At 36.3% G+C, this 21,430-nt stretch overlaps 1 protein-coding gene and 1 non-coding gene across 2 annotated transcripts; one reads left to right on the top strand and one right to left on the bottom strand.

Moving 5' to 3' along the window:
- Window positions 1-7,103: 7,103 nt before the first annotated feature.
- LOC145624995 (uncharacterized) lies at window positions 7,104-20,109 on the bottom strand. Its single transcript, XM_081678078.1, has 6 exons — window positions 19,999-20,109; window positions 19,216-19,736; window positions 18,759-18,918; window positions 18,558-18,693; window positions 16,991-17,252; window positions 7,104-7,464 (listed from the first exon to the last, which is right to left on the bottom strand). The coding sequence occupies exons 1-6, from the start codon at window positions 20,107-20,109 to the stop codon at window positions 7,104-7,106; spliced, it is 1,551 nt and encodes a 516-aa protein (XP_081534204.1).
- Window positions 20,110-20,705: 596 nt separating this feature from the next.
- On the top strand, window positions 20,706-20,811 carry LOC145625788 (small nucleolar RNA R71). Its single transcript, XR_014110691.1, has one exon. It is a non-coding gene; the product is annotated as a small nucleolar RNA R71 (small nucleolar RNA).
- The last annotated feature ends 619 nt before the right edge of the window (window positions 20,812-21,430 follow it).

A 21,430-nucleotide genomic window follows, 5' to 3' on the forward strand; every position in this document is an offset into this window, starting at 1 on the left:
TCGGCAACCGCGGCTGGCTGGCGCAGCCACGGCGGCTGCCGACCAGGTGGTGGTCCAAGAGGGAGGGAAGGGGAGGGCGGAGGTCGGGGTGGCTGTGGGCAGCAACGTGCAAGTGTTGCACGGCTGCCAGAGCAGCTGCCCGCTGCTGCCTTGCGGCAGTGGCTGCTGTTATGGCAGCCAGCCACCGTGGCTAGCTTCGGCTAGCCAACCACGGTGGCCAGCGGTGGTGGCTTGCAGTTTTTTCAAAAAAAAAAAAAAATTGTTTTGAAAAATTATTTCAAGATAATTATGAATTATTTTGGGATAAAATCAGTTTTATTTTGGATGAGGTAAAATATTTTGAAAATATGATCTTTTATTTTAAAAGATAAAATTGGTTTTATTTGGATAAAATATTTTATTTTAGGATAAAGTCAAATCTTTCAAAAGTTGTTATATTTGATATTATCCATATTTAAAGTTGTTAAATTGGTAATTATCCATAATTAAAGTGGTTAATTTTGGATAAGATTTGTTAGGATATTCTGAGCATATTCCAAAAGGATAATAATTGATTTAAATAATGTGATTATCCCATAATTATTTTTGGATTATAATTGATTTAAAATTTTGTGATTGGCTAGTAATTAGTATAGAATTTCCTAACTTTGTTAGGATAATCTTTGAGGATAAATATGATTTATCTTTTAAGATTAAAATAAGATTTGATTCTATCTCATGACTAATTTAGAATATATGATATTTTATTGATAGTCATGAATAATATATGATATTATCTAATTACATTAATTAAAATATAAGATATTTTGGTGCCATGTTTCCTTAATTGTGAACATTCGATGTTGTAGTTTAGGAAGCATGATGAGTGATTTATTATGTGGCAATTTTATAAAATATGATGTTATTTATTGCTATATAATGACTAGTATGGCCCAGTAGATTACTAAATACGATATGCGCATCGTGATGTATTTTTGTAATCTTAATACGGTCTACGTACCGATAAAGTATTTTTGTAATTTTATTTCATTTTATTTAAGTTGTAGATAGAATAGAGTAAAATTACAGGTTGCAGTTAATCCAAGAAGCCCATGAAGTGAAGGCCCAAAGGAGCAAGGTGGATGAGATCCATGAAGGTTCAAGTGGGAGCTTTTTGTTTTATTAGTTTCTTAGGATTAGGGGCCATGCTATGTCTTGTTTATGCATTAGTAGATTATGCATGTTAGATTTTATTTATGTTGTTTGATGATGCGCTAGAGTTCACTATTTAATCACAACATAATAAATCTAGGTCCCAGTAATATTGAGGTTGCTTTTCCAATTAAAAACCCGATGAAACCTTCGATATTTATGACAGGTTATGCCTCAGCTGGGTGTCATACTATATCTTAGGGGAGTGGGGGTAAATCACGTTTTACACTTTTAATTGGTTATACTCAACAAGGTTATCTAAAGAGTTTAGAACCTTGAAGCTAAGGGTAATAATTAAACATGTGATGGTTAATTATTCAACCAAGAGTTACAAAGAGTTGTAATCATTAAAGAGTTTACTCACCTTGAAAATGCAATACTTGATGGTAGGGCCTCAGTCCGGTCAATTATTGCACAAATAAAGGATCTTGGAATCATTTTATTCAATAGGGATCAATTAAAATTGAATAAATGCTTTAAAGTTGCCAATTTAATTCGCTTATGGCACTTTAAATTTTTATTAAACATAATTGAATTTTGCGTTTACTTACAAGTAACATGTCGTTCTAATTTTATTATTATATATAATCTCCTCGATTGAAAATAAAGTTGAGAAACGTTCTCAAAAGGTTAAAAGATAATCCATAAACCTATATTCCAACTTTGCTAAGATGGTTCTAAAAGGCAAGTTTTAGAAATCCATGTCACATGTCTAAGATTGGTTTTATTCAAAATGTTTGAGTAAAATGCCAACACATCTTCATTTTGAAAAGCGTTTCAAGGGATATAATGAGATGGGAGGTACAAACCCTCTAAAAGACAAGTATAAAAGTCCAATAAAATCTCTTATCTTCAATATGATTGAATATAAGAAAGTGATTGGAAATCTCTATGATCAAAAGTTGATCAAATGACGCTATTCTTCATCCACTTTATATAAGAGTTAAATAGTTGATTAAACTCTAATATGAATGATGATTGAATAGACTTAGCAAAATCATGAAATGTGCTTAAAGTAGTTAAGCAAAGCATCATTTTGAACCTAAGAGAAGTGTTCTAAGTGGCTCAAATGGGAAAGGTTTAGGAATATATGAGGATTGCATTAAGAAGTTATAGGCCAAGAAATGCAAACAAGTTGCTACTTCTAAAACCTAGAACTACTTACATGCTAAAAGTTGTTATGAACAACAAATGTTTCAAATTAAATGGACCAATTCCAATTGATTAGAAACTACCTCATATAGTTGGAAGGTAAAAGAATGGAAATGTTCCAATTTAAGAAGTATATTATAGAAATTGATTTAGCACATTAATACTTCTTGGACATATGATGTCTTGTTTAGATCACTCATTGCACAATGTGGTTAAACTAAAGGAAGAAGTTATGGCTAAAGGAGAAATAAATCTACAAGTTTAGAAGCAAACGTTGCTACTTCACAAGTAAAATCTACGAGTCTGGAAGCAAAAGTTGCAACTTTACAAGTAGAACCTATATTTCACCTTACCTTGTTATTGGCTAGAATTAAATAAATGTTATTCATTCTTGCCATTATCAAAACACCATTCAATGTTAGTAATGACTACACATAGAAGATTCAAAAACGTGGAATAAATGTTATTCTATGCTTCATTGAGTCATAATGTGTTTTGAGATTGCTAAATAGGTTCAAAGTTCTATATGATAGAAATTATTAAACCATTTCTATATATATAAATTGTCTCTAAAACGTCAATTAATTCAAATGAAAAATGAACATTGCATGCGAAAGATCCAAAGGGATGGACTTTCAATATCATTGGATTATGAATCCATTGATATATGTAAATATCATTCTAATTTGAAATTATTGACAAAGTCACCATTTAGAGAAATGATGATGAGAACTCAAGGTCGAATACATATCGATGTAAGAAAACCAAAGGTTCAAAGGCTAGAGATGGACAATGAAACTTCATTTGTGATATGATCACATATGCTTAGTTGAAGCATAAGAATGAAAATTTTGAAAAGTTCAAAATGTTCAGTATGAAGTTCAGTATCAACTTGACAAGATAATAATTGCATTACAATATGATTGTAATTGTGAAAATTTGAGTCAAGACATTTACTTGGAAACACATTCAAAATATTGCGATATGATCGTAATAATGAGAGTTTAATTCAAGACCTTGATAAACATCCAAGAGTTGTGAAATTGTTTTCCGACAAACTCCGAAAGAAAACCTTATGAAGTGTTTATGAAGGGAGCTATCAATCTATATGAGATATATTTTGATAATGGATAAAATTACCTATCTTACAACCATTATTTAGGGGATATACTTTTAAGATAAGCTACAAAACTAAACAAACTACAAAAGTCAAATCAAATTGTAGCAAACACTTCATATGTGATATGCATAAGAAGAGTTCTTATAAAGTCTTTCTACAAATCAAGGAATAAAAGTTGTATTAAATCGTTTAATGCACAATCAATTCCTATACAGAGCACGGGGTACTACTACACAAATCATACTTAGCACAAAATGTTTGTTGCTCAAGTAGGTGCCCTTATGGAAATTGTTCCAAAAGGTCAAGTGGGAGTAGTATAAATCTCGAAAGAGTTTGAGAAAAGCAACAAACAAACATGGTTCAAACCATGATTGGTTCACCCTATGCTAAAAGTGCCTCCTCAAAAGGCAAGTGGGAGTATAAGAATCTCGAAAAGTTCGAGAGCCTTGAAAAGTTCAAGAAAAGTGATTTCGAAAATCTTGAAGAAATTTGAGAAGTAATCGAATCAAAGCAACAATATGAGCATGATTCACCTCATGTTATAAGTGACAACGCATGGTCTCATTAAGTGTAATGGGAATAATAACCATGTGCCGAAGGTAGTACATTCCAAGTGCACATCCTCAATTGTCGTTTCTTATTGAAACTAAACAAAGTTGTTGTATAAGTTTCAATTGTTGCATCAAAACCCACAATGATGACTAGCATATGTAAAACTTAGTCAAAGAAATATGATTTCATATAGATTAAGAGTTCTAAAATAGTCATTTTGGAACATGATGATTAAGCAAGTAATAAATATGATTTGACAAGTTATGACTCCAAGTGGTTTAAAAACCAGGAAATCTGAAATAGATTCTAGTCTGAAAGCAAGTGTATGACACTTGAATAATTTGCCTAATTGGGTGAGACCCATTATAAGCAAAACAAACAAGAAATAAAAATGTTTTCTAAGTAAGCAAAGACTTGTTAAAGGATTCAACTAATTCATAGTATGACTATGATTACGATGAAACTTTTACATTAGTCACGTTGCAAAGATCTATTAAAGATGTTTCAGTGATTTCTACCTTATAAGATTTGGTAGATGGATTTCAAAACACTTTCTTGAAATTGTTCATGAAATAATATTTGTATATGATACAATCAAATGTTTGAAGATCCAATAATCCTAGGGATGAATAGCATCATGGAGTTAGTGTTCTTTATTTTGTGAATAAATCAAATCGTTTGATGTTCTCGTAAAATGAAGAAAAGGTCTTGTGTGTATAAGATGTTTAGTGGGAGCTATGAAGTCTTCTTGGTCTAGTATAGAGAGCAATTGTTCATTTCTTGAAGGGTCAAGTGATGACTAATGCATTTTGTATGAAAATCTTGAAGAAGAATGATGAGTACATTTGGGATTCAAAATCTATAGAGATAGGTTTTGATGGATGTTTGAGCTTGGTTAAGAAACTTATATTGATAAGATTCTTATAAGGTTAAACATTATATTGAAAGAAGTTTCGATCCCATGTAACATGGCACATTGCTTATGATTCAATACTTTGAGAAAGGTTGATGAAATTAAGGTCTTGAGTGATGATCCTTATGCAGTTTACAAAGGATGCATCATGCATGTCATGGACTATACTCGTCTATTTGATTCACATGTTTTAAGAACAAGTGATGATAGATTTCAATTGAAATCCAATGTTACTTTGGAATACAAATTAGAAATTTCTAAGGTCCTTGTGAAAGGACGAAGGAAAATTCTTAGTGTATGGAGATGAAAATGATTATAAGATTTAGAAATTGCAAAATTCATGTTTATGAGAATGTCTCATGAACTCTACTTTCTAAACCCCTTCCATTTCCAAAGCATGAGAAACATGCTAATGAAATTGGATTGAGGCAAATGATGTAATTAGAAGTTGTATTTGTTTTTGGAGAAAAACAAGTTACATATGTAATACATTCATTTGCAAAATTATGTTTATCAATTGAAACAAAGTTTCAATCTTATTTAATCGTGGTTTCAAGATTAAATAAAATGTCCAAAATAATTATGAATTGATGGGCTCATCAGGTTGATGACCTGGTGAATGAAACCCCATAGGTGAACTAAATTCATACATTATTTAAGTTCCTAGTTCGGAATCATTAAACTGGACATAAATGATTTCAATTCATGGACTAGCATGTAAGATTGATTGGATAGCGCAGTTTCATGGGCTATAGGAGCATAGTGAGGCTTGGTCAATCACATGGATATGCATGAATGATGCATGATCGAACTATAGACCTACTTTGAAGTTCAAGTATAAAGCTTCCGGATATATTAGTGGATTCCTTTGACATGAGTGGAACATTGATTTCATTCAATGGATGTTATGGCTGTGGTACACTCAAACGTCTGCCCGTAACTGGAGATTATAAAGGGTGTTTCCCGATTATTTCAGAAGTTTAGTGGGAGCTTTGGTTGCCACAAGATTGGATAGAGTCTACCTATTTAATTAGGAATGTGTCTTGGCCCCTTGAAGAGGGAGAATTCAGAAAATGCATGGCCGTGCTCAAATAGATTACATAGTAACCATTTGTTTTAATTTTGTAATTCTCACTCAGTTTTCAAGAAAAGATTTGTAGACTAATATGATCGCGACATGAGATGCAATCATATTATCAAATCGACACACATTGACTTAAGGAATTTGAATATTGCGCACTTGTCCAGACAAGTGGGAGATTGAAGGAGTTGTGTCTTCGATAAGTTCAATTACTAGATATATCAAGGATCACTATTATGGAGATAATAAGTTCGTTCTCTTGGGGCGTCATCATATGTTGTTAGACAATGAGAGATGATCTTTGGGCTAGTCAAATGGTTCAAAGCCCGCTAGAATGGATCCTATGAGGTCACACACAAGGGTATTGGGTTAAGCAAGTTAGAGGCCCATTAATGGGCCTCATGAGCAATTAACTAATCATGAAATGGATTGGGCTAGCATAGTTAGATTGCAAATAAGTTTTGGGCTTTTGACACGGGCTCTTATTTAGAGATGAGATCTATAAATAAGATCCATGCCTAGGGTTGCAACCAAGCAGTCATAATTCACACACAGTGAATTTTGACATCAAGGCAACCAATCCCAAAGACCCTAATTCCTCTCTCTATCTCACGGCTATCTCTCTCCTCCCCTCGTTCGTACGGCCGGCCACCTTGGTGGCGCGTGTGGTGGTTCGTGGTGGTTCATGGTGGTTCGTTTCTCGCACTTCTCCATAGAAGGTCAATTGAAGGGTTCAATTGCAACTAACTAGCATTAGTGGAGGTTTAATCCATGCTCGTGGACTAATTAGAGGAATCACGCTTGGGGTTCTTTATCTCCCATTGTTCTTGCTCGATCGCACGTGGAATCACGCTTCAAAGGTACGATTATATGTTCTTTATGTGTTATGCATTAGATCTTGGGATTAGGTACTGTATGAATATGATTCATGTTTATTTCCGCTGCATAGTACCTATAATTCCCTACAATAATCTCATCCTAGAATTGTAAAGGAGGACCTTGTCACCAAAGTTTAACTCCTTCTTCTCAATAAGCTTATCATGCACTTCCTTAGTGCGAGTCTTGTACATGCTTGCACAATCATATGCATCCAATCAAAGTTCTTCCAATTCATGGAGATCAAGCCAACGTAGCTCACCTACACTTGCCAAGACGAAAATGATTTTCTTGATAGCCCAATGAGTACGATGCTTAAGTTCGAGCGGAAGATGACAAGAATTCCTATAAACCAAGAAGTAAGGAGTAGCACCAATAGGAGTTTTGAAAGCCAATCTATATGCCCACAAAATATCATCTAGCTTATCCGACCAATCCTTCTTATTTCTTGCGACCGTATTCTCAAAAATCAATTTGATTTGACGTTTAGACACTTCGACTTTCCCACTAGTTTGAGGGTGATAGGTTAGCCCAAAATGTTGATTAACACCATGCTTCTTCAACATCTTGTAGAAGGCGCTATGCACAAAATGAGATCCATTATCACTAATAACCGACTTTGGGATATGTAGGGAATAGTTTCAAGCTTTAATCCCACTAGCTTGAACCCCACTGTGATCATACACTAAAGTACGGTGGCGTCCAAAAGGGAAGAAGATAGAGCAAAAGAGTCGCCAACAAGTTTTTAAGGAACTTGTAAACCGTTCACGAGGTGAAGGTTACACCCCTTAAAGATCCAAGAGATCGTCAACTCCATAAGGTCATGAACCAAATAAGGGTTCGGGGATGATGGTACAAATCCAACCTAAAAGAGATTGAACCTGCCCTAATAATAGGCCTCTACTTTATTCTGCTCGTATTCATGTGCGCTTTCTGATTAACATACAATCAATAGGATTAACCCTAAACCTGTTTAATCTATGTTGGTTGAATTTAATGCACAAATAAACTATTATTGGCGATCACTTGAATATAATCACAATTAACCTAACAAGATTATTAATTTTCTTATTAAGCGTGATTACAAGTACCAATTCCCTTTAAACATGCAATAAAGGTGATCAAGCAATAAATAAATATCAAGCAACATAATAAATAAATAACATCATAATAATCATAAATAATATCAATCATAAATATAATAATCATAATCATGTTAAAGCATAGCAAGATCCTAGGCATGATACTAACAAGATTAATAACGAACCCTAGCATGTCACTAAACAATAAAAATCAAGTCTTTAGCCCTAACATGATACTAACATGAATAAATATTAGGAAGAGAATAAAAGGCATCATAGCAATCATATTTAATATTAAAGTTACCCTAGACATGATACTAGGAATATCATAACAACAATGTAAACATGATTTCTACATCATAATATCAATTAAAGTACTTACTTGGATGCCTCGTACCTCTTTCTAATAACAAAATACACAAGTTAGTAACTTCAAGGAAAATAATAATCAAAGCAATTAAATTAAATAATTGAAAGAGAGATTTGGGACCAAACCCTCAGAAATTAAAACCTTTCACGTCTAGGGCGAAGGCAACTTCGAATATGGCTAGGTGTTTCTAGATCTAATGAATGCGGAATTTTGTATGAAAAAACAAGAAAGAAAGAAAGAATGCTAAAAGATTAATGCTATTGAGAATTGATGAAAGAAAGATGATGAATAAAGAGAATTCGGTGAATGAGATGAATGATGATAAAGAATAAGGAGAATTAGTGAATGTTGATGATTGTTGATTGTAGATTGTAGATTGATTCGTCCGTCCATCAAAACGGAATTTTTGATACGATATTTATAAAGAAAATCGGCCAAAAAAGATAATTTATCAAAACAGAGTCTGAAGATCACAGAACCAAATTGGCGCCAGCCCTGGCTCATTGGCGCCAAGACCAGTGGCTAGCGCCAGACGCCAATGGCTGGCGTCTGGCGCCAATCCTGGTTCCAGGCGCCAAGGCCTGGGGTTGGACGCCAAACCGGCTTTTAACACGTTTTCGAAAATCTGATAATTTTACCGTACTGGAAGATAAAATAATATAATTTCAGTCGAAAATGCTATTTGATCTAATTAAAACTCTAAAGAATCCTAATTGAATTAAGAATGATAAAACCTTCTAGAATGTTCTAGAAGACCAAAACCATTCCTAATTACATTAGGAATAATAAATCATATTAGGCCCTCCCCTAGATCATTGGGCCGTACTTAAAACCCAAACCGGGCCTAGTCTAGTAAATTGGCCATAACTTCCTCAATATTCATTGGAATTGGGCTTATAATATATCGTTGGAAAGGTCTTTGCAAGCCCCATCCAACTACACCACTATTGGACCCATATCATGGACCAACCAAACTGGATCGGCTGTTTTCCCTAAAATAAAGTTTTCAAAAACAGGGAGAAGAGAAAAGAAAAGAAATAAAACTTTCCGCAACACTAGACCTTTCCACACTTTCGTTTCATTCGATTATGATTCGACGTGAAAGGTACTCATCAACGGGTTTGGTTTTGGGGAGACACAAATGGGTGTCTACAGAAGCCCCCACTTTGACTGATTTTGGAGAAACGCATGTTTCGAAAACGAAAGTCAAAGTATCGATAGGGACGGAGAATGATTCAGAACGTTCTGCGATCCTAAATCAATCTTATAACGCCGATACCTGCAAAACAATGTTAGTTAAACAGATAAGAGAGTTAAGAAACGCGTATCTTGCACCGTCGAGCACACGTCTCTGAAAGTAACCGATTTGCTTTGCTAATGTTTTGACGACCTCCTGCAAGCTAGAGAATGTCATCCTGCTTGAAAACCGCTACGCCTTGTAACTGCTTCCAAATTAGAAGATTGCTTCGCTTAAAACTATCCTCTCCGCTGTGATAATATTCCACGTCCAAGGGAATACTATCGAAAATTATTTCTCTTGAAACAATCCTCAGTTGTTTGTGACAACTCTCCACAATCTAGGGAACGCCACCTTGCTATTTCGATGTTCACTCGTCTGTGAACAAAGATCTTCTTTTTTGTTATGACTCCAATTTCCATTGTGATAGTCTTCGAAAAGATCACTGCTTTTTAATCCTTAATGATGCTATGCCAGTACGTCGGCGCTTTGCTGCTTGTGAACCAGTATGTCGGTGCTTTTGCTGTGATGACAATCCTCTTGTATGATGTATGACAATCCGATTTAGGGAAAGTCGTCAATGCCACGTAACAATCCATCCTTGGAAATGCTGCCACGATGAAGCGACAATCCGTACCTCGGAAAATTTGCCAAAATCCAACTTTTGGAAAAGTTGCCAATGCTTCGTAACAATCTTTCATAAGAACTTTGCTACGATCGACAATCCAAATCTTGGAATATAACTCTTGAAAGCAATCCACCTTGGAAATTTGCCAACGCTGTGCGACAATCCTTTTGGGAAAATATTGCCACTATTGACGATCCGCGTCTTGGAACATTTGTAAAAAAGAGTCGACCGATAATCCACTTCGGGAAAATTTGCCACTTACTGAAATGAATGACAATCCATGTTGAGGAACTTTTGCCGATATTTATGATGAATAGAAACCTACAACAATCCTTTGGGAAATTTTGCTATAGGGAACTGGGTGTATGACAATCCAATCTCGGAAAACTTGCCAGCGATCTATGAATGTATGACAATCCGAACTTGGAAAAACTTGCCAAACAAAGAAGGAGCACGACAATCCACGCTTGGAAACTTTGCCAGAGATGACAATCCAATCTTGGAAAAATTGTCGTTGAAGAAGATGCACGACAATCCATTTTTGGAAATATTGTCAGTTGGGGATGACAATCCGATTTTTGGAAAACTTTGTCGTTTAATAAGAATGCGCGACAATCCATATTTGGAAATATTGTCGTTTAAGTGCTTGCTTTTGAACCGATTGTAATGAGCCAGTGTTTTAGGCGCTTAAGCTAAGTGAGACGATCTTTCATCAGGTCAATCACTTATTGCAATTGTAATCAAACCGACTACTTAATCATGTCAAATTGCTTATAGGGGCTAACTGGCGTACCAAGGAACCCGAAATTGCTGCATGAAGTCGAAATCACCTTTTTGAGAGGCTTCGAGCTCTGTCGTTGCTGAGATATCTCTGGCGCCAAGTATTGGAGTAGGGTCTTCCCTATTCTGCTGCACCTGTATTTATTTTTTACTATAGAACTTAGCCAATCTTTTTAATTATCTTAGGGTTGACCTAAGGCTTAATGTTGCTTGACTCATCGACTTTACACGACTCAAGGTATAAACTTGACTCGATATGTTTGACTGACTCGAGGTTGACTCGACTCGAAGTGAAATGACACATGTGTTAGACTCAAATCAAAGTGATATGACACGACATGACTCAATGTGTACATGACTCGTGTGTGCATTGTAATGTGATCGTGCGACTCGAAAAATGCAAAAGCAAAAATTTTCCGTCAATTTTGTGGAGGGTACCGACTTTCTCCCAAAAAAGAAAGACGCGAAGAAAGAATCGAAGTTTTCGAATGCATGTTGAATGAGCTTAGTCAAATGTTGTTTGATACTATCTCTCAAGGTTCAAGGATTAATTCATCCTAGGTTATCTCAATGGTTGACTCCATGATGAAAGTATTTGGGTAACTTAGGCACGGAGGCTAAGCACTTCATACTTCTATGTAATGACAATTATGAGTGATGAGTGATGAGTGATGTGACAAGGCATGCTTCATCGTTATGTTAAGATTTCATGACAAAGGGTTCCTAAGGGAAATATATTTGGTCATGTATATATTTGTGCAGTGTGTGATAGTGACACTAAAGCTAGGCCGCAAGAGCTAAGTGTGTGGAAAAATATATTGAAAAGAGTCAAATGGTGGTGACTCTTAGGCTAGGTAAGCTAATAATATAGGGATCAAGCCCGCAAGTCTAGCTCTAAATGAAAAGGGATGAGCAAGGGAATTCCTTGATATGATCATGGTGTAAGTGTGTGAATGTGAATATGAATGCATGTTTATTACGGCCGCACCTCGATGTGAGGTTGCCTACGTATCCGTTAGGAATCAGGCCGAACGTAGCTCTAGCCGAACCTCGCACAAGTGTGTATACCTCAAAAAGGTCTTTTTAAGGGTTGTAACGTGGTTAGGCTAAAGTTTTAAAGAAGAAGGGGATAAAGGCTCAAGACCCTAGATAAGCCCCCAAGGTGTGCAACCTCGCTTTTGAATCTTTGTATTTTCATGCTTGAAGTTTTCTATCCTTTTTTTTTTAGCTCTTTCTTTTGCTTTAGCATTTATTTAATTTTAATAAGTGTGAGCAATCTCGATCATGCGGTCTATCACTCACTTGGCATTCGTGTTTCTCAGGCACGGTACCGAGCACTCGATAAGAGACGCAATCTGAGACGTGTTCTTATCGAAGATATTTTCATATCAAAGACATTGGAACACTTACCCTTTTGTACACTTTTATTTATTATTATTTTTTTTTGCTTATTTTTTTTGCTATTGCTTTGTTTTGAATTTGCTCAAGCTTTCTTTAGAATTGCATAAGTTGCACGCCATCCCATCCCAAGGTTAGGTAGATGTAGGTTGAAAAAAGAAGGGTCTATCGTTAGACGAGGCTCAAAGTGGTTTATAAAGAAAGGATTGTAAATTTGAAAGGTGAAAGGAGATATGATGTGGCTACAAGGGGTTCCTCAAATCATTAGTATACCTTGTGCTTAATTCGACATGGTTTTTTTTTTTTTTTTTTTTTTTAATGCAATGCAATGAAATGATCATATATAAGGAAATAAATGCTCATTTTTATTAAAAAAAAATAAATAGAGAATCTACAAAAAATAATCTAAGGGAAAAGAAAGGTGCTATGCTAGACTTATTGGGGAGAGGAAAAAATGAAAAAGAATAGAAAAAGAGGTCATGAAATCTTTTCGTTGAAGCTCGCCTCTTGTCTTGTGTTGTTTCATCATTACCCTCATTTTTTGTTTGTCAATCATATGACTCAAACTCGATTCAACACACATGGATGGAAGAAGTGAAGAAAGATGGAATAGAAAGTGAAAAAAGAAAAAGATGATGGAGGTGGAGGGATATGAAGAATTAGGGATAGAATGTACCCCCAACTCAAATGACGGAAAAGACCGACTCATGCATGAACCTAAGACATGGCCATGGTGATGTATACTCAAAGTGTGTGCTAAGACTAGTGAGTGTAGGTGACATTTTAAGACTCGTGTCATGACCATGTGGCTAGACTATGTGACTAGACTCAAGCAAAGACTAAGTTAAGACTTCACGTATATACATTAAATTTGACAGATTGTGGTATTTTAGTCATACCTTTTTATCTGTGACTCTAATTTGGATGAAACCAACGCCAAATTAAATATAAAACTCGGGGCTACAGATCCATAAGTTGTACGACTCGTAGTTCTTTCTAGAACTCCAGATATGACCAAAAAAAGTTGACGTTTGTGCAGTATACAGGAATAAAAATCCGGGTTGACTTAAAGGAACTTTGACTCGATTTTATGTTTATTTATTAGCTCAAATTAATTAATTAATTAATTAATTAAACAAAGTCCTTTTGTCATTAATCAGTTTATTTAGTCTTAACACAAGTCAAACAAACGGTTAGGAAAAATCACATAGAGTATGCACAACAAATAATGCACAATTAGTCAAGTAGGCACAATATGATGCAATGAGTTTGCAACCTAACCATGGCTCTAGTTCTCTAAAGTTCGGGATATGGTTTAGTCAAATAGGGTCCATGGTTAATTGTCCAGATGCACCGCGTAGAAGCCTAACCGTGAAGGGTTAACGCGTGTGGATAGAACACCGCGAGTTTTTTAGAAAAAACTCACTTCCATGGTTTGGTGAATTCAACCTCTCAGATGTACCCTTTGTTGCCAGGAGCGTTCAATCGGGTAGATAGAGCATGAATTCCCAGAGGGTTATGTCCATATGTAGAACACATATGGGTTTCAGAAAAGTGAGAAAAAATTCAGTCAGGAAGTAGGATCGAGCAAACAATACGAAAAACCGGTCGAAATTAGAACGCATATTTCTGGCTCAGTATTGGGGGAAATTGGCGCCAGCAAACAGAGACTGGCGCCAACTTTTAACTGTAGCGCCTGGCGCCAATACTGGTGTCTGGCGCTACGGCTAAAAGTGTGGCGCCAAGCTCTGGCCCCTGACGCTACTTCCCACATGCCTCAGCAGCTTTCTGTGCTCGATAAAATCTTCCAGTTTCGCGTGGTGTTATTTCAGTCCTAGTTGTGAAAGACATTTCTCAAATTTCCTACGTGTAAAATCCTATATTTTTGACTCATTACGGATGGTCTTTCCAATGAGAACCTTTTTATGCATATGACAATAATGTTAATCAAAATTACGCACATGAAATACTTAGAACTTTTCGAGTCTCATCCACTCATTCTAAATCATTGCCGAAACAAATTCAGGAATTAAAATAGAAATCCTCCCCAGTGGAGTCGCCAAAAACTGTAGGGAATAGTTTCAAGCTTTAATCCCACTAGCTTGAACCCCACTGTGATCATACACTAAAGTACGGTGGCGTCCAAAAGGGAAGAAGATAGAGCAAAAGAGTCGCCAACAAGTTTTTAAGGAAATTGTAAACCGTTCACGAGGTGAAGGTTACACCCCTTAACGATCCAAGAGATCGTCAACTCCATAAGGTCATGAACCAAATAAGGGTTCGGGGATGATGGTACAAATCCAACCTAAAAGAGATTGAACCTGCCCTAATAATAGGCCTCTACTTTATTCTGCTCGTATTCATGTGCGCTTTCTGATTAAGATACAATCAATAGGATTAACCCTAAACCTGTTTAATCTATGTTGGTTGAATTTAATGCACAAATAAACTATTATTGGCGATCACTTGAATTATAATCACAATTAACCTAACAAGATTATTAATTTTCTTATTAAGCGTGATTACAAGTACCAATTCCCTTTAAACATGCAATAAAGGTGATCAAGCAATAAATAAATATCAAGCAACATAATAAATAAATAACATCATAATAATCATAAATAGTATCAATCATAAATATAATAATCATAATCATGTTAAAGCATAGCAAGATCCTAGGCATGATACTAACAAGATTAATAACGAACCCTAGCATGTCACTAAACAATAAAAATCAAGTCTTTAGCCCTAACATGATACTAACATGAATAAATATTAGGAAGAGAATAAAAGGCATCATAGCAATTATATTTAATATTAAAGTTACCCTAGACATGATACTAGGAATATCATAACAACAATGTAAACATGATTTCTACATCATAATATCAATTAAAGTACTTACTTGGATGCCTCGTACCTCTTTCTAATAACAAAATACACACGTTAGTAACTTCAAGGAAAATAATAATCAAAGCAATTAAATTAAATAATTGAAAGAGAGATTTGGGACCAAACCCTCAGAAATTAAAACCTTTCACGTCTAGGGCGAAGGCAACTTCGAATATGGCTAGGTGTTTCTAGATCTAATGAATGCGGAATTTTGTATGAAAAAACAAGAAAGAAAGAAAGAATGCTAAAAGATTAATGCTATTGAGAATTGATGAAAGAAAGATGATGAATAAAGAGAATTCGGTGAATGAGATGAATGATGATAAAGAATAAGGAGAATTAGTGAATGTTGATGATTGTTGATTGTAGATTGTAGATTGATTCGTCCGTCCATCAAAACGGAATTTTTGATACGATATTTATAAAGAAAATCGGCCAAAAAAGATAATTTATCAAAACAGAGTCTGAAGATCACAGAACCAAATTGGCGCCAGCCCTGGCTCATTGGCGCCAGGACCAGTGGCTAGCGCCAGACGCCAATGGCTGGCGTCTGGCGCCAATCCTGGGTCCAGGCGCCAAGGCCTGGGGTTGGACGCCAAACCGGCTTTTAACACGTTTTCGAAAATCTGATAATTTTACCGTACTGGAAGATAAAATAATATAATTTCAGTCGAAAATGCTATTTGATCTAATTAAAACTCTAAAGAATCCTAATTGAATTAAGAATGATAAAACCTTCTAGAATGTTCTAGAAGACCAAAACCATTCCTAATTACATTAGGAATGATAAATCATATTAGGCCCTCCCCTAGATCATTGGGCCGTACTTAAAACTCAAACCGGGCCCAGTCTAGTAAATTGGCCATAACTTCCTCAATATTCATTGGAATTGGGCTTATAATATATCGTTGGAAAGGTCTTTGCAAGCCCCATCCAACTACACCACTATTGGACCCATATCATGGACCAACCAAACTGGATCGGCTGTTTTCCCTAAAATAAAGTTTTCAAAAACAGGGAGAAGAGAAAAGAAAAGAAATAAAACTTTCCGCAACACTAGACCTTTCCACACTTTCGTTTCATTCGATTATGATTCGACGTGAAAGGTACTCATCACCGGGTTTGGTTTTGGGGAGACACAAATGGGTGTCTACAGGATGCCAAACCGTGGGAAAATTATCTTCTTAAACATCTTCATTGCTACCTTATAATCATTTGTAGGTGAAGCAATAGCTTCCACCCATTTTAACAAATAATCAACGTCAACAAGTATATATTGATTCCCATATGAAGTAGGAAAAGGACCCATGAAGTTTATTCCCCATACATAAAAAATTTCCAACTCTAGAATAGGTTGTTGGGGCATCTCATTTCTCTTTGAAATGTTTCTGGTCCTATAGCAACGGTAACAAATCTTGACAAACTCCCAAACATTCATGAAGAGATTTGGCCACCATAATCCGCATTAGAGCACCTTCAAAGTCGTTTTTGAGACATCTATGTGACCTCCACTCGGATCCGAGTGGCAAATCTTCAATACACTAGGAAACTCCTCATTTAGAACACATCTCCTCAATAACCCATCAACACCCCTTTTATACAAGATTGGTTCAACCCAAACATAATGCCTAGCCTCCCTCTTGAGCTTCTTTCTTCGATTCATGGAAAATGAAGGAGGAAACTCCCCACAAGCAAGATAGTTCACCAAATCGGCAAACCATGGGAGTTCCTTCACATCTATAGCGTACAAAGAATCATATAACATTCTATCTTCAATGGGAGATCCATCATCTTGAACTTGAAAATCCTCAAGTCTAGATAGATGATCCGCTACTACATTCTCCGCTCCTTTCTTATCTCTAATCTCAAGGTCAAAAGTTTGAAGCTCTAATACCCAACGAATTAGTCTTGGCTTTGATTCCTTCTTTCCAAATAGGTATTTTAGGGCCGCATGATCGGTGAACACAATTGTTTTGGACCCTAACAAATAGCAACAAAATTTTCAAAGGAATGAACAATAGCCAAGAACTTTTTCTCCGTTGTAGTGTAATTCCGTTGAGCTCCATTTAGAGTCTTGGACATATAATAAATTACATGAAGTTATTTATCAACTCTTTGACCTAAGACTCCTCCAATAGTCGTATCACTTGCATCACACATTAACTCAAATGGAAAATCCCATCTTCGAGCTTAAACAATTGGAGTGGAGATTAGAGTTTTCTTCAACTTATTGAATGCCTCCAAACACTTATCATCGAATACAAACTCCACATCCTTTTAAAGAAGATCCTTGAGGGGCTTTGCAATGAGTGAAAAATCTTTAATGAATCTTCTATAGGACCCGGCATGGCCCAAAAATGATCTCACACCTTTCTCATTAACTGGAGGTGGCAACTTTTCCTTCTTCAACCATGAAATGGCATTTTTCCCAATTCAACACCAAGTTCACTTTCTCACATCTTGCCAAACACTTTTCAAGATTTTCAAGGCATGCCTCAAAGGAAACTCCACATACGGAAGAATCATCCATAAACACCTCCATCTCCTTCTCCAACATATCTCCAAAGATACTCATCATACATCATTGGAAAATGGTGGGATCATTGCAAAGGTCGTATGGCATTCTCCTATAGGAAAAGGTACCATAGGGACAAGTAAAAGTAGTTTTCTCTTGGTCATCGGGATGAATAGTAATTTGGAAAAATCACGAGTAACCATCAAGGAAACAATAGTACTTGTGCCTCGTTAGTCTTTCAAGCATTTGATCAATGAAAGGAAGGGGGAAGTGATCTTTCTTGGTGGATGTGTTGAGACGTCTATAGTCTATACACATCCACGAACTAGTGACCATCCTTGTTGGAATAATCTCGCCTTTTTCATTCTTGATGACGGTCATGCCTCCCTTCTTTGGAACGACATGAACGAGTGAGACCCACCTAAAGCTTGAGATGGGGAATATGATTCCCGCATCTTAAAGCTTAGTAATCTCTTTTTTCACTACCTCCCCCATTTGGGGATGTAATTTTCGTTGTTGTTCAATAGAAGGAAGAGCACCCTCCTCAAGGGTTATGTGGTGCGTACATAAAGCGAGGCTTATACCTTTGAGGTCATCAATGGTATAACCCAAAGAACCTTGGTGCTTTCTCAAAACACCGCATAACGCTTGAGCTTGGCTTTCAATAAAAGATGCGCTAACAATCATGGGGTAAGTAGAATTTGGGCCTAAGAATTCATACCTAAGGTGTGATTGTAAAGGTTTGAGCTCTACCATAGGAACACCTTTACCTTCCTTGGTCAAAGCTGCTTGCAAAGCCTCTTGGCTTGAGATTTTCATGCAAATTTTCTCATCACTTCCTTCAACACTCCTATCTAACAAGTTCTCATACAAAGCCATTTCCTTGCTAGGAGCACCTATCTTTTCCTTGTTCAACAAAACACACTTAAGAGGATCATTAGTTTAGGCAAGTGCTCATGCATTGAATGTACAAGATCATCTAAAATTTCAACTATCGTGCAATTATCAAGAGATGAAGAAGGATATTTCATAGTTTCATTCAAATCAAATTCAACTTCCTCATCTTCAATTTTAAATGAAATCTTAGCACTTTTGACATTAATCAAAGCACCCGGAGTAGCAAGAAATGGTCTACCAAGAATAATAGGAATTGTAGAATCCTCAACTATGTCAAGGACCACAAAATCTACCGGAATGATGAACTTTCCTACCCTTAAGGGAACATCCTCTACCTTGCCCCTTGGGATCCTAATTGATCTATCGGCTAATTGCAAGGTAATGTTGGTAGGCAAAAGTTCTCCCTTCTCTAGTCTTTGATATACCGAGTATGGCATAATGCTAACACTAGCTCCTAAGTCACATAAGGCATTATCAATTTGCATTTTATAAATAGCACAAGGGATAGAAAAGTTTCCAGGATCCTTCAACCTGGGTGGGATTTTGTTCATTATGATTGCACTATAATTCTCGGTCAAGTAAATTGTTTCCGCCGCATCACATGTTCTTTTTCCACTCAAAATCCCCTTAAGGAACTTTGCATAATTTTGCATTTGTTCTATCACATCGGTAAAAGGAGGAGTAAGATGAAGTTGTCTAAGCATCTCTATAAATTTCCCAAATTGCTCGTCTAAGTTGTTCTTATTAAACTTTTGGGGGTAAGGGAGCTTAGGCTTGTAAACTTCTCTTTCTCTCTCTTTCACCTTCTCAACTTGTTCCTTATTGACTTCCTCAACTAGAGTATTCTCATATCCCTCATTCTCAATTTTACCATTGCTAGGACTATCTTTAGCATCACTCTTCTTAGAGATTTCACTCTTAAGGACCCTACCACTACTTGTCACAATCGCATTCATAGGGCTCTTAGGATCTAATTTTGGTGAAGTTAAAGAAGAAAGATTTGTAAATTCCTTAAACTCACTAGCCAATTGAGAAATTTGGGTCTCCAACCCCTTATGGTAAGTTAACATGTCATTGAATTTCACATTGCTTAGGGTCATGTAGGTGTCCAACAATTTGACTTGCTTCTATATGACACCTTCTAAGAAACTCCTAGAGGAAAATGATTGATCATTCAAATTAACACTATGCTCTTGGGTATTCGGAATAAATTCAAGTGGGGTAACTCTTTGAACATTGATTGAAAATTTCCCCTACTTTGATTGTTCCAATTACCTCTACATTGATTTTGGCCACTTTCGTGATTATGGTTACCATAACCTTGGTTACAGTCCCCATATCCTTGGCCATGACTTTGACCATTATAACCATAGTTGTTATAGCTACCACAATTCCCTTGGATTCCATGGTTTTTATACCCGCCATTTTTGTTAAAATTATCATAGTTCATTTGGTTGTGATAATTCCTACTTCCAACATTCCTTTGAGCATCAAATCAAGGTCCAACATTGTTATTAGAAACTAAGTTCACATGTTCATTCTCATTCCCAATATATTCGTTACAAGGAACATTAGGGCAAATAGAAGCATCATGGTCATTCATTCCACACAAATCACAAAACCAACATTCTCTAATCATGCAACAAGAAGAAGGAAGAGAGTTATAGGAAGAAGAAGTACCTCTCCCCTTAATTTGGGAGGGTAGAATTGGTTCTTGTGAGGTCCCGCTCACGAGCTTATACTTGATAGAAACTACCTCCTTTCCTAAATCCGAAATTTGAGTCGACAAATTGTTGATAGCATTGAGTTGTTCCATTGAGAATCCCATTGTACTACTCTTGTTTATCAACTCCTTCTCACCATCTTGCCATTCCATGTAGTTTCTAACTACATCCTTAATGATACCTACAACCTCTTCCTCGGTCTTATTCATGATTGGGCCTCCGGCTCCGGCATCAAGACTTGCCCTCCCTTGAGGACTCAAACCGCCATAAAAAATTTGAATGATTAGGTAAGTCGGGATCCTATGGTGAGGATACTCACGCTGATACTCTTTGTATCCCTCCCATACTTCACAAAGGCTTTCACTAGATTTTTGCTTGAAACCTTGAATCAAAGCTCTTGCCTCCGCCTTTTTCTTTTGAAGGAAGAAACGAGAAAGGAATTCCATGGTGACTTCATCCCAAGTTCTCAAAGAATTAGGCTTCACTTCCTTATCTAGCCACTCTTGAGCTCTTCCAATTAGAGAGAAAGGAAATAGCTTAAGCCTTATGAATTCTTGAGCAACCACGTTCACCTTAATTGTGTTGCAATATTTCTCGAATTCCTTTTGATGATTTAGGGGGCTCTCATTCACTCCTCCACTATATTGCCGCATTTCAATCAAAGTTATCATTTCCGGTTTGATTTCAAAGTCACTATCAGGGATCAATAATGGAGCAATCCCACTCTCATACTTGTATGCACCCGGAGTACCCAATTCCTTCAATGTAACCCTAGGAATATCTCCCATGTTAACTTGCACACATAAACTCAAAGGAAAATATTAGTAATGCAACACGGCTATAAATGTATCCAAATGAGAAAAATCTTTCTGTATTTTCGAATTTTAGTGAAATAGACTCAACAACAATAGCAAAGAACTACGCCAATCCCCGGCAATGACGCCATTTTTGATCTAGGAAGAAGACTAGGTCTTTGAAAACTAATCTACACTCGGTCAAAACAAAATTTGTAATCTCTCAAC

Source organism: Chenopodium album, chromosome 3 (genome assembly GCF_948465745.1).
Source record: "Chenopodium album chromosome 3, dcCheAlbu1.1, whole genome shotgun sequence".
Lineage (NCBI taxonomy): Eukaryota > Viridiplantae > Streptophyta > Magnoliopsida > Caryophyllales > Amaranthaceae > Chenopodium > Chenopodium album.